Consider the following 13,517-nt stretch of genomic DNA (forward strand, 5'->3'; position numbering starts at 1 on the left):
TTTTTCCATTTTGAACGACTCACCATTACAGACGTTCACCTGATAAAATGGTCCCAAATATAATTGTGACGTCATTAGCGTGATTGTAGCACATAATGGCTGGGTGGAAATCAATGCAAGCTTGCTGCAATGTTCAAAATTTCGAATGAAATAAAAATACATTCCGCGCATAATATTTTTCTATAAATTGGCACAGAGGTACCTTAGAGCAAGTACGGGCCTTGAAGGCCCGTTCACACCGGACGTAGCGTAGCGAAGCGAAGTTGGGCGAAGTTGAGCGAAGTTGAGCGAAGTTGAGCGAAGTTGAGCGAAGTTGAGCGAAGTTGAGCGAAGTTGAGCGAAGTTGAGCGAAGTTGAGCGAAGTTGAGCGAACCTTTCGCTACAATGGATTTAAATGGGACTGTTCACACCGGACGCAGGCTTCGCTCAACTTCGCTCAACTTCGCCCAACTTCGCCGAGGTTTCGTGCGCGTAGCGAAAAAGTTGGGCGAAGTTGGGCGAAGGCTCCTGTACAGTCGTAATTTTTTGCCAGAAACTTTGCCGGAAACTGTACAGTAGGCTGGATGAAGGTTTAAGGCCCGTTCACACCGGACGTAGCGTAGCGAAGCGAAGTTGGGCGAAGTTGAGCGAACCTTTCGCTACAATGGATTTCAATGGGACTGTTCACACCGGACGCAGCCTTCGCCCGAATTCGGGCGAATTCGCGCGAATTCGGGCGAACTCGCCGAGGTTTCGTGAGCGTAGCGAAAAAGTTGGGCGAAGTTGAGCGAAGTTGGGTGAAGGTTCCTGTACAGTCGTAAATTTTAGCTAGAAACTTTGCCGAAAACTGTACAGTAGGCTGGATGAAGGTTTAAAAGTAACGAGTTTTTGTTTGTCAGTGAAAAAGCACAGTTGGCTGTTTTAAAAAATGTAAAACTAGTAGTTTATCTTTTTAAATAGATAAAAATCCTTTTTGAATTTGAAGCAAGTGTTTTAAAACAAATTGCAGTCAATGTAAAAAACATGTAAAAATTCAAATAATGATCGTATAGCCACTGTAGTTAACTAATATGTGTATGTGAGCAAACCTGCAGCTACATGAAAAATTATCTGTGATATTAGTTATGAAAACTTATGTTTTGTTTAGCAGGTACAATAAAGACATCTATTTGTAATATAAGCCAGGTATTTTGTCAAAACAAAACTTGTTTTAATTAGGAAAAACTAGTTTCAATGTATGTAAAGTAAGCTGTACTTTTCTGGTTCCCTATAACCAAGGATTCCCATGTCGGACTTGATTGGATTTACCAATACCATATGTAGGTTTGTATTGTGTAGTAACATGTTTGATATATATCAGTATAACTTTTGCAATGTTTTAAAATGTTGGCATTAGTATACTTTTTGCGTTGTCATTCACATGTTGTTCTATCAAATCTTAAATATTCTTCAAAACTAGAGTGTTGTTATTTAGATGTAACTCAAGATCCTGAAGTGTCATTACTTGATCAAGGAAGGTGAAACTGAGTCTGCATCAAGGCCCATGTTGGGAGTGTACTGGCTTTGAAACATCAGAACACTACTTGAAACATCAGAACACTACTATGCCAACAAAAAACAAAAAAATCTTCAGTATTTCAAATGGTTTGTTGTTAGTTATGATCCCAATAAAATGTTTCCGGCTATTTCATTTCGTTTTCATGTTGAAAATAAAAAGTTACCATAAAGTTTTGCATGAAAATCAAGGTATTCAATCGGGAACAGGACAGAAATTGTACTTAATAAACAGTAGTTGGTTCTGGTAACATATGTTTTATGACATATAGAATCAGGATATAGCAAGATGTAGCAAAGAAAAAATCACAAAACGTTTTCCTCATGCATTTTGGTGATTCAAACATATTATTACTGTACAGTAAACATGTACATATGTACAGGGAATATGACGTCACAATGTCAATTAATTCAACAGTAGTTAAATGTTGCGTAATGCAACATGGTGCCATTTGCTAACCATGGTGTTGAAATAACACAGACAATCAATAATTTCCGTCATGCCACAAACAACAGGCGATCTGCAGAAGGATGTGATATTGCTCGGTTTGCTCAGATGGGACAGGAAACGTTTAGGCTTGCGTTGTTAAAAGAAACAAACCATGCATTTCAAAAACGAATAACTGACGCATTCTTTATCGCAACTATCGTAACTTTATTCGCGTGTATTCTCTTTTTATTATGTAAAGTTAGAAGCGCATTACGCAAACTGGCAACCGGATATAAAGGCCCCGCCCAGTTGCGTCAGTATATATAGGCCTCGCCCAACTGCGTCAAGTTGATGTAAAATAATGTTATGATTGATTGTTATGTTATGTTTTTGATATTGTAAATCTTTGTTATTGTATAATCTTACATTGCATCCAATAAAATCAAGAGGTGGTGTGGTAAAGGTTGTAAGTATTTAGGGGGCATAGCCCTGCTAAATAGTTTAACTCTTATTTAAACTAGAAATAGTGCACAGAGATCGTAAGCGTTAGAGTGAATTCACCCCTGATTGAGTATAAAATTAGATTTTAGTTTGTGACGACAGTTTAGGACTTGAGACAGATAATTCAGTCTCAATAGGCTAACTGAAGCGTTAACATTGGTGCTCCCGAGTGAAGATCTCTGTGCTATTTGCATAACGGTTAACATTGGTGCTCCCGAGTGAGGATCTTTGTGCTATTTGCATAAAAGCTAGTTTTTATTTATTTGCTACATAAAAATTTTTTTTCACTATTTTAACAGAATTAAAGCATGAGCCGAGCTGCAGGAGACGCTCTTGCGAGTATTTCAGGTAAGTCACGCACTGAAAATGATTTAAGCTCTACAATGACAAGGCAACAACCCTATATGAGGTATGAAAACCCTACTTGTTATATTTGCTCCCAGGTGGGACACATTGCCCCAAATTGTCATGTTACTCAAATATTCCATTCTAAAAGTTGGGCTGTTGTTCAGAAAAACAGTAGTAATTTGAACTTACATCCTATTCCTAAGTGTTTAAAGGTCAATACCAAAGATTCAACTTTCATTAAAAGACGTGACAAGCCTCAGCAACATCCCGGAAGAAATAAAAATCAAGAAGGACAAAGATCAATTAAGGTGAAATCTAAAACGAAAACATTTGTACAGAATGAGATTCAACATGATTTGGAATTGCCAGAGGTGTGCGCAAATCTGCACTAGACTGACGAAGCTTTGTTGAAAAGTAATGTAAGTAACTATTAACATTATTGTTATTATGTACGTTTTTATTATTATTGTATAAGTTTTTATGTTTTGTTTGTTGTCATAACTGTTGTAAATAATGTAAAGGTGTGGGGCAACACCTGGTACAAAAAATGTCTCTTACGATGATGCATATAAACATCTAAAAACAAACTTTCCCATCTTTCCGTGCTTGCATTTATTGTAGCTACCCTAAGGATATCGATAAATTGCAAGTAGAGGCGCCTTTCGTGGTCTAGATGGAAGAAGTAACCTGTGAGCAAAAAGGGTAGGCGCCACTTCGAGCAGTTACGCTGCCCCATAATTGCAAATTATTGTGGGGAGATGACAGCTAGCTCCTCGAGCGGTTACACGTCTGACAAACGTAAGATTAAAGCTGTGTCATAAGCTTTGTTACTTTGTATATAAAGGTTTTTCTTTAATCAGTGCTCCCTTAAATGATTTTAAGATTGACCTCTGTATAGGTTGTGTATTGTAACCAGAAAATAACCGTTTTGTTACAGGATTTTGTTGCAGGATTTCCTTGATTGTTTTTCAGGTACTTCAGGCGGGACCTTTTAAGTACCATAAGCAATTAAGAACAAAACATCGATATCCTGAGGAAAGTGCACTTCCTTGCAACCTCATTCTGACTAACATTACTTTAAAAATCAAATACAAAATTATAAAAACCCTACAAAACCCACGCCACCTTCAACCCCCTACCTTTCACCTTCTACCTTGTAATTAACTTTGTGTATTATTTTCTAATTACTTGCTGCCAGTGCGCCTATACAATCATTAATAGCACATTCTGTTGCTGCATCAACGGCTAACCCTGCACTGCATCTGCTGGAGACTGCAGCAGACTTTCTATACATGGACATATAAAGGTATGTTCAATTTCGTTTGTCACCCAAATTGTTTTGAGTTGTTCTCAGGAACCAGAAAAAGTGATGGTGAAAAACTCCCTACACCACAATGAACTTTGACAGCACCCTCGTCACTGTCTTCATTCAAGTTTACAGATAAGAGTCTGTAGTCAACACCTGTCTCTGGTAAAAACAATTTAACTCTTTTTAACCTTCGTTCTAAGTATGCATTCTTAACTGGCATATCTTTCACATTAACTTTGTTGTTGCTAACGTGGTTAATTGTTTATACTATCATCGTAAACGTGTTCATGCTCTGCATGTACCACATATTAACTATGTTTGAATTTTAGCAGGTTTCCAATTTGCTGATTTCGTGAATTTTAATTATATGTTGCTTCAGTCTTGCTCAACAGATTTCATTCCCGAGAATAGCCAACGCATCGTACTACAAACAACTCGCCAAAGAAGTCCAACTCAACCTATCTATGAAGTCAATGTTACCGTCCAAAAAAACACTGCATGTACCGAACCAGGCTGTTTTGGCGCCATGCGCATTTCCGTTGCGGTTGGAACGCACTGGAACAAACTTTAAAGGGCGCATGACTCTATGCCTGGCTGTTCTTCCCTCATTGCTTAGTTTTTGGGATCCATTTAATGACACTTTTCCTTATCCAACTACTGGTTCTCGAATATTTGTCAATATACCTTTCTTTGAACCAAGTTTAACTCATCTTTCTTCCAAAGAGTCATTGTATCCATACCACTTCCCTTGGACTCTAAAACCCAACTTCTTAATTTGTTTTTGCTAGCATTTCTTCAAAAATAGTATCCTAAAAATTCCATAATTATCTTTAACAAAAGCTACACCGCTTCCACTCGTTTTTGGCAATATTCCGCACAATTTTGGTGTAGCAATGATTCATTCCATAAAATAATTGAATTCCATCGCATGTTTTAACGTTTTACACCAAATATTCTGTAAATCTTCGCTCTAGTACTGTTTCTCAACATCGAATCGCTGTATCGTCTGTCGTCCTGCTACAGGTTTGCCTGTTAGCCCGTTTTAAATGCAAGAAATACCCCTAAAGTACTTGTAGTTTTTAAACCTACACAATTTCGTCTTTAATTATTCTTTTACGTCCCTGAATTGGTGTTTGTTTGGTTAAGCGGTTATTTTTTTTGAAATGCAAAGGTTTGAAAGCGCCTGACTTCAGGTCATAACAAATTCCAAAACGTAGTCGACGTGAAGTCAGAATCAGATAATTAGGCTCTCATCTGAGTAAAGCAAACCAATGTTGCAAAAAAAGAATTGCGTGATGGCACTGCTGCAATAGCACGCCAGCTCCAACGCTTTGACAACATGCAATTGGAAAAGATTTGTTCATTTCTTACGACGAAATCAGTCTGCCTAATTTCTTACGACGAAATCAACCATCAACACCAGGGTAACATTCTCGAACAGATCCGTATTTCATCGAAAACTACTATGACACAACGCAATCTACTTCAACCCTGCTTGAACTTACTCTATACCCTTGGCAACATCACCAGTGATATAACACCTTATCCAAAGGTGCCTTACGTTTAGTCGTCTGGGATATGGAACAACAGTGATATGGAAATCTTCAACATTTTACTTGACTTGAGTTTTACCATTCGTCCGCTTGTATTTACAGCAGGCCACACTTTGTTCAATTTTTCAAATGACCACATTCTCGCCAATGCTTCTGCAATGCTTCTGCAGGGATCAACTCTCTTGAAGGTGTCGTGGACACTGGTTTCGATGACGTCAAGTCAGTTGTTGACAACACTATTGATGACGCCACTGGCATCCTTGGAAAGCCACTTCTGATGATTGCTATCATTGAAGGTTCTGCTTTTTGAGCTTTTCTCCTCATACTGGGAGGCTGTTATGGATGGAATCGATTTCGCCGCCACAAAGACAATCAGACTTATTCCTAAGGACTTGCTTCTTGAGCAATTCCTCTCTGGGCGGGTGTGATGTTGCGTAATGCAACATGGTGCCATTTGCTAACCATGGTGTTGAAATAACACAGACAATCAATAATTTCCGTCATGCCACAAATAACAGGCGATCTGCAGAAGGATGTGATATTGCTCGGTTTGCTCAGATGGGACAGGAAACGTTTAGGCTTGCGTTGTTAAAAGAAACAAACCATGCATTTCAAAAACGAATAACTGACGCATTCTTTATCGCAACTATCGTAACTTTATTCGCGTGTATTCTCTTTTTATTATGTAAAGTTAGAAGCGCATTACGCAAACTGGCAACCGGATATAAAGGCCCCGCCCAGTTGCGTCAGTATATATAGGCCTCGCCCAACTGCGTCAAGTTGATGTAAAATAATGTTATGATTGATTGTTATGTTATGTTTTTGATATTGTAAATCTTTGTTATTGTATAATCTTACATTGCATCCAATAAAATCAAGAGGTGGTGTGGTAAAGGTTGTAAGTATTTAGGGGGCATAGCCCTGCTAAATAGTTTCACTCTTATTTAAACTAGAAATAGTGCACAGAGATCGTAAGCGTTAGAGTGAATTCACCCCTGATTGAGTATAAAATTAGATTTTAGTTTGTGACGACAGTTCAGGACTTGAGACAGATAATTCAGTCTCAATAGGCTAACTGAAGCGTTAACATTAAATAAATATGATTTAAGTTATTTATTGACAAATAAACATTCAATGGCATTTATTCATTTGGCAAACTTTGTTTTGTGTATACGACGTTTCCTAAAGAAGTTGGCCGTTCGCCCAACTTCGCTTCGCTACGCTACGTCCGGTGTGAACACCCCCTTCGCTCAACTTCGCCCAACTTCGCTACGCTACGTCCGGTGTGAAGAAAAATATTATGCGTGGAATGTATTTTTAATCGCATCTGAACATCGCACAATCCTGTATATATACGCATTAATGTTTAAGGGGTCTGCGTAAACTGGTGTCGGTTAAAGTCATTTCGTTGGGAAATAGTGATTGAAACCAAAAAGATCGCGCTATATCTTTAAACTACTTGCTCTAAGGTACCTCTGTGCCAATTTATAGAAAAATATTATGCGCGGAATGTATTTTTATTTCATTCGAAATTTTGAACATTGCAGCAAGCTTGCAAAAATGTGCGAAGTAATGTGCGAACAAAAATGTTTCTGCAACAGCACGCAGTCATGCGTAAAATTTTGTTTTGTTTTTTCATTTTGGATTTCGGCGAAATGATGATGGTCCCACTCCGGTCGACAGACAGACGCAGTGCAGGACTACCACTAATCTTGTTGGCAGGAATCAAGCCATTGTATTTTAGTTCGGAAGTGGTGTCATTTATATCAATACAGAAGAATAGAATGAATATATCTAGGGTTTGCAACCATTCCATTTGGTTACATTGAGGAGAACGATGAAGAGCATACAAAGCGGAGAACCGAGTTTAACACAGCGAGTAAACAAGCCTGAAGACAAAACCAGTCAAAATCTTTTCATTTGTGGGCTTTCTATTGGTAGTTTGTCCAGAACAAATCAATTTCTGATATGTGTCTGTATGGTGTTTATACTGTTCATTCTTTATGGATACTGTCAGGTAAAAACCGCATAAAGTTGTTGCTTTTCTCATGCTAGGTTATCGTTTGTTTGTTGACATCAAGTTTTCTGATCTATTTCAGGAACTGATTTTTCATGTGGATGAACTGAAGAAAAATGGCATGTTTGTCACCCTTGTTCAGTTTGGTTTTTATTCTTTGTTTGGCCTTTGGCAGCAGGGCTCCTGCAAAAACTTTAATCGAAAGTACAAAAAGGTTGTATTTTTTTTATTAGCAAGAAGACTGTTTTATTTTGTTTAGAGCTCCATATGGATCTTACGTACTACTTGCTTTTTTGACTATTGGAACAATGGGATTTTCTAATACGTCATTGGGTTATCTCAATTATCCCACACAAGTTATTTTTAAATCAAGCAAATTAATACCAGTAATGATAGGTGGGATCTTAATTCAGGGTAGGTAAAAATGTTTCTTTCAACATTTAAGGAAAATTTAAAATTACTTTATTTTGCAGGAAAAGTTTACAAATTTTTGGATTTTTTGGCATGTTTTACAATGTCTGTAGGTTTAATAGTTTTTACTTGGGGTGATAACAAGATATCACCCAATTTTGACTTAACAGGAATAATTCTTATATCTCTGGCACTTATCTGTGATGCTGTTATAGGTATGAGAGTCACAAAAAATGTGAGCTTTTGTGGCAATTATGATTCTAAATGTGTAGCTTGTTTCAGGAAATTATCAAGAACTCACTTTGAGAAAATACCAGGCTACAAATGCAGAGTTGGTTTTTTATTCATATGGAATTGGGTTTCTTATTCTCTTGTGTGGTCATGCAGGAAATAGTGACACACCAAAACTAACTTTGTTTTTGATAATGGTATACCTATAAAACTTTTACTTGTACTGTTTGTGATATTCAAAGTAATGACCTTTTAACTATTATATACTTAAAGAATCCAAGGTGGAGTTTTATGATATTTCTCTTTTCAATCACCGGATATATTGGAATTTTATTTGTTCTTCAAATTGTACGAGTTTTTGGTGCATTGCCCGCTGTCACTGTGACAACCTGCCGGAAAGCAGTCACTATTGTTCTTTCATTTTTATTTTTTACCAAACCTTTTACTATGCAGTAAGTATTTGGGCAAGTTTTTTGTTCATTACCTTTGGAATAATAATTTCATTTTTTTCGTTTTTAGCTATTTTTGGGGTGGTATTTTAGTCCTTCTTGGTATTGGTTTAAATCTAATCAGCAAAAACAAAGACCTTCAAGATGTATGCTGCACAATATTCAAAAGAGTACACAAGAGCAATACGCAAAAGACTTCAATAGTTTAATTTATAGTGGGACACAAAACTTAAAAAAACAAGGTGTAGCCATTTTACTGGTTTAGTATTGCCAAAATTTTGATGATTTTCTTGGAATTTTGTCACCAACTTGTTCAGATCCTTCCAATAGTCGTACTCTACTTCGATTCTAAAAGTATAAATGTGTGGTCAAACTTGGCCTTTGGCAATTAATATTCATAATAAAGGTAAACAACGTTGTATTATTACTCAAGTTTTAAAACTAGTTTTTATGCCAGTCTCCACAGATGCACCATAGCAGACAATTGCATATACTTGTTCTTGCTGAATATTGTTTAGATAAAATGTCTCCAATAAAAATGTGTTCTACCTGTACTCTTGCTGACATGCAGTCATAGAGGTCGTGAAGTTCCCCAGAACAGGCTTTCTTTGCATGCTTCTTTGCCATGTTTCTTGCACACAGTTCCCATGAAAATTTCTCAAGGTCACAACCATGGTAAGGCCTGGAGAATAAACAACAAATGAAAACACACAGTTAATTAATATTCAATGACAAAATTTAGAAGCTTCAAGAATATAATGCAAGCAAAAGAAAATAAATTTTAAAGTTTACATTTCTACGTACACAAATGGTCGCTCATGTGACTCTTCAAGAGGCCTGAGCTTGTACCGCTCACGCTGGTTTATACTTCTATTAAGATTTGGAAGAATCTTTAAAAATGAGTTGGTTGGATTCATCTTTGCCCTTTCAGTTTCATCCATTTTGTTCTGCACTGTTATTGTTGCCAGTAGCCACACTAAGTTGAAGAAACAACTAAAATATAGATACGTTTATGTATGAGTTAGACCTATTTAAAACTGTAGGCAGTACAAACTTAAAGCAACATAAGGCTGTACAAACTCCATTCATGAATGGGATTAACATATTTTCCATTGCACTTAAAGCAACATAAACTAACAACGACAACTTAGCAAAAAATATGCCAGAAAGTGTTATTTTTTCGCTTGAAGTTATGTACATGGATATGTTGATCATTGTTGATCTACTCTTAATATTACATCTCAACCCAATATCATGTATTATATATAACCTAATTGCACTCTTGCTGTAGCATTAAGTTTTAACTTAGCACATGGCAGTAAATCATATTGAAGGACAAATACTATTTTAACCATCATCTGATTCAGAACTGCTTGAATATTCATCATTTTCAACTATTCGATTTGGGTTACCACATGATAATGTCATATCTATATCCAATGGGTCTCTGTCTGTATTGTCTTCAGTTCGTTTATTGTCCTGCAACCATTTTTGTTCAGCTTCAACAATTTCTGCTGAACTGGAACACGACTGATACATTACAAGCAAGTCTTCATTGAGGGATAAAAATCCATGTCCCCATTTGAATAGTTTAAGAATAAACTGTGCATCTTCAACAAATCCAGTAATGTATAAGGTTGCTGCAAATGCTTCCACACAAGAGAGTTTGCATGGCTTTCCATAATTTATTGGATTGCAAGCCACTAAATATGGTAAAAGTCTGGGATATCCCCCTTTCATCTTTGAAAAAGGTGTATCATCGAGGCGTGCCCATGAACAGTCGATTACAGCAACACCATTTCTTTCTACAATTGCCTTGTCACCAAATGAAATATATTCAGTGGCCATTGGGCTCAAAACAATTCCAGGAAATCTCTGTTGCAGTCGAAGTATTTTTACAAAACCTTTCCTTGCAAGTTTGCGCCCACTGCACTTTTTGGGATCACAATGCTGTAGGTCCCACATTCCCATTGGATAATGAATAACGTACTGTTGTTTATTGTCACCATCACACTTTTCAACGTTTGTTAAATCGTTTTGGCATTGTTTCAAATCGTATTTACTTTCCCTTGGCTTTTTCCTGTCCCTGTGTTTTCCGTGATGTCTTGGCATTGTACGAGTTCTGACCAACAATAAATATGTTAAACGTTCCGCGTAAATAGCGTTTCAAACGCATCCGTTCGAGGTTCGACAGACTCGGCAGTCGACACTTCATTTACCCTGTTACCCACCAGGTCGAAAGGGAACAGATGGACATCGAGACAAGCTTTGTGGAACGGTCGGAAGGTTGGGAATCTTGGGATAGCCAAGTTTAATACGGAATGAAAACGAAAATGCAGAGGCTGAATTGTGGTGTAATATTCGTGTAGAATATTTTTACATGAATTAAATAATTGCTCGGAAAAGTTACAAAATACCGATAGATAGCGCAAAGAGCACTTGTGCCCGTTTAAAAGATTACCATACCTTTGTAAGGGCAAAGGTCCGTCTACTACTACACTATGCTCATTGGCGACTTACCTTGCAACCCCTTCCGTTTACACCAGTGGTTCTTAAACTTTTTCATTTTTTTAAAACGGTTCCTTTGCCATTATTTCGAGGGCTCGCGGTCCTTTAGCTTGAATGTGTATTTTAGAAAAACGAAAGTTGATTGCAGGATTTTAGCTAGTTTTGCAAAATTACCCATAAAACAATGATATAATGACAGCATCTGACATCACAGAAAAGACAAAAACATTACGATTGTGCGCGAACAATTGCATATTTGTTACGCAAGAAAGGCTATTGTTTATCCAGTGGAACAAACTGAAGCCAAATAATATTATAGAATTACTTTTTTTGAAAACTTATAGACAGGCATCTTTTTTGTAGGAATTGCTTTAAAATTGCGGCAAAGAACCGAATTGGCAAGGTAAAGGTATTTCACCCTGTTACTACACTAGCCAACATGACCTATGTCTTGTCATCAGGTGCACTGATGAGACCTTCAGGTCAAAACAGTGTGCAGTATCTGCAGCTTACTTATTATCTATCTATTGGCTTATTAATCATATTGCCATCACTTTGGTTCAAAAATCAGTTTTTTGTGTGGTTTATACCCATTTGTGGTATTGAACAGATTTGGTGAGGCATTAATGTTCTGCCTGTTACTCCCAACAAACTGGAGGGCCATTAGATGGCTACACTAACTAATATGACATTTGTCTTTTCATCAGTGTGTACAGTCTACTTCTTCAGCTTCGGTTTTCAAAATCCTATAATTAGTAAATCACTTGGCTTTATACTGCACTCGGATATGATTTTCATAGTAGCCTACTGTTAGCTATAACATTATTATTAAAAAGCTAACATAGTAATTTGAAAAAAGAAGCACATTGTGCAGAAAGTACAGACGATTTCGACAGTTTCATTTTGATTTATTTTTCAGATCCCCTCTTAACCCTTGGTTTGCTTGGTAGATCTTCGGAACATTTTATAAAGAGCTTTTTGGCAAAAGTAAACGAAAAGACATGAATAAATAAATCCACGACATATTAAAACCTTTTGGGTACTTTATCTTTATCCATATCAACTTCCAGAATATCAATGTCCTAATTTGAAAACTTTGCAATGCACAAAAAAGTCTGGCTTTGTTGGTTGGCCAAAAAACTTTCTCTCAAGCATTTCAGATACTTTGTGAAAGTTGCAGTAACTCTGATGAAGGATAAGACAGAACTCCAGGGCTTTGCTCCATTAAAGAACTCAGCTGGCCCTCTGATTGCATGGTTTTTGCTTACTTTTGTAAAATTGTTTTTTGCCTTGAACAAAACACAACCTTCTAAATCAGGGGTCTCCAACACGCGGCCCGCGGGCCAAATGTGGCCCCGCGGCGTCATTACCAAATGACAAAAAATATTAATGCCTTGTTAAATCTGTCCAAGTCTTCTTGTTTTACTCAACCGCCGAGTGTTCAACAACGGAAAAGTATTGCAACTTTAACTCGCGCGTCACACCCATATCACTATACGTTAAAAAAATTACACCTTTGTGATACATAATTACTAGAGATGTACCGAATATTCGGTTTGCCGAATTTATTCGGCCGAATCGATCATTTTTGCAAAGATTCGGTTTCGGCCGAATAATTTGTTGCGATTCGGCCGAAACCGAATCTTTGACGAACACAAATTTAACGCGTTAAACGTGTCTTTTCTGCTTTTTATGATCCACGCAATCTTTCAAAAGCCCCAACATAACGAAAATTGCGTCAATGTTTATCTTTTTCAACACATTATCGTTTTCCCCACGGTAGTCCAAAAAATTAGTAATTCATTGGCAGGTTGCCAATCATGCTTAAGGCAATTTTAAACCCCACAGAACTGAAATAAGGACGAAACACAACTATTTTGCACTGGCTGCCTGGTAGATAAACATTTTTTCACGTCAAACGCGTAGCGTACGACTTCGCGTGACGTCATAAATGATTCGTTTGATTCGGCCGAATCGAAATTTAGCCGATTCGGTACATCACTAATAATTACGGTATAATGAAATAATGCAAACTTAGGCTGATCACAAGCGTAAACTTTAGAATCCGGTTCGTTCTTTGTGTTTATTGTACAGGTTTAGCTTATGGATGAGAAACGTTTACGTTTTTGAAGGCTAAGCAACATTTATGTTAAATCTAACTCGCGGTCCAAGATAAATTCAATGCTAAAGCCATTAAACGCTTTAGCAAAACTAAATATTAAGCTGC

General features: G+C 37.1%; 2 protein-coding genes across 3 annotated transcripts; one reads left to right on the forward strand and one right to left on the reverse strand.

Moving 5' to 3' along the window:
• The first annotated feature begins 7,320 nt into the window (after positions 1-7,320).
• On the forward strand, positions 7,321-9,336 carry LOC145222758 (adenosine 3'-phospho 5'-phosphosulfate transporter 2-like). Its single transcript, XM_080088953.1, has 7 exons — positions 7,321-7,691; positions 7,774-7,895; positions 7,951-8,105; positions 8,165-8,317; positions 8,385-8,530; positions 8,607-8,785; positions 8,853-9,336. The coding sequence occupies exons 1-7, from the start codon at positions 7,512-7,514 to the stop codon at positions 8,989-8,991; spliced, it is 1,074 nt and encodes a 357-aa protein (XP_079945079.1). The 5' UTR covers positions 7,321-7,511; the 3' UTR covers positions 8,992-9,336.
• Positions 8,967-11,036, reverse strand: LOC145222759 (uncharacterized). 2 transcript variants are annotated; one of them, XR_013859374.1, is made up of 3 exons: positions 9,587-11,036; positions 9,332-9,464; positions 8,967-9,130 (listed from the first exon to the last, which is right to left on the reverse strand). XR_013859374.1 is itself a non-coding variant. In XM_080088954.1 (3 exons), exons 1-3 carry the CDS (start codon positions 9,721-9,723, stop codon positions 9,044-9,046), a joined length of 357 nt encoding a protein of 118 aa, XP_079945080.1. In that variant the 5' UTR covers positions 9,724-10,134; the 3' UTR covers positions 8,967-9,043. The 2 variants fall into 2 exon arrangements, 1 of the variants encoding a protein (XP_079945080.1); XM_080088954.1 differs by having other exon boundaries at positions 9,587-10,134.
• Between the last annotated feature and the right edge of the window lie 2,481 nt (positions 11,037-13,517).

This window comes from Phallusia mammillata, chromosome 4 (assembly GCF_965637545.1).
Source record: "Phallusia mammillata chromosome 4, kaPhaMamm4.hap1.1, whole genome shotgun sequence".
Taxonomy (NCBI): domain Eukaryota; kingdom Metazoa; phylum Chordata; class Ascidiacea; order Phlebobranchia; family Ascidiidae; genus Phallusia; species Phallusia mammillata.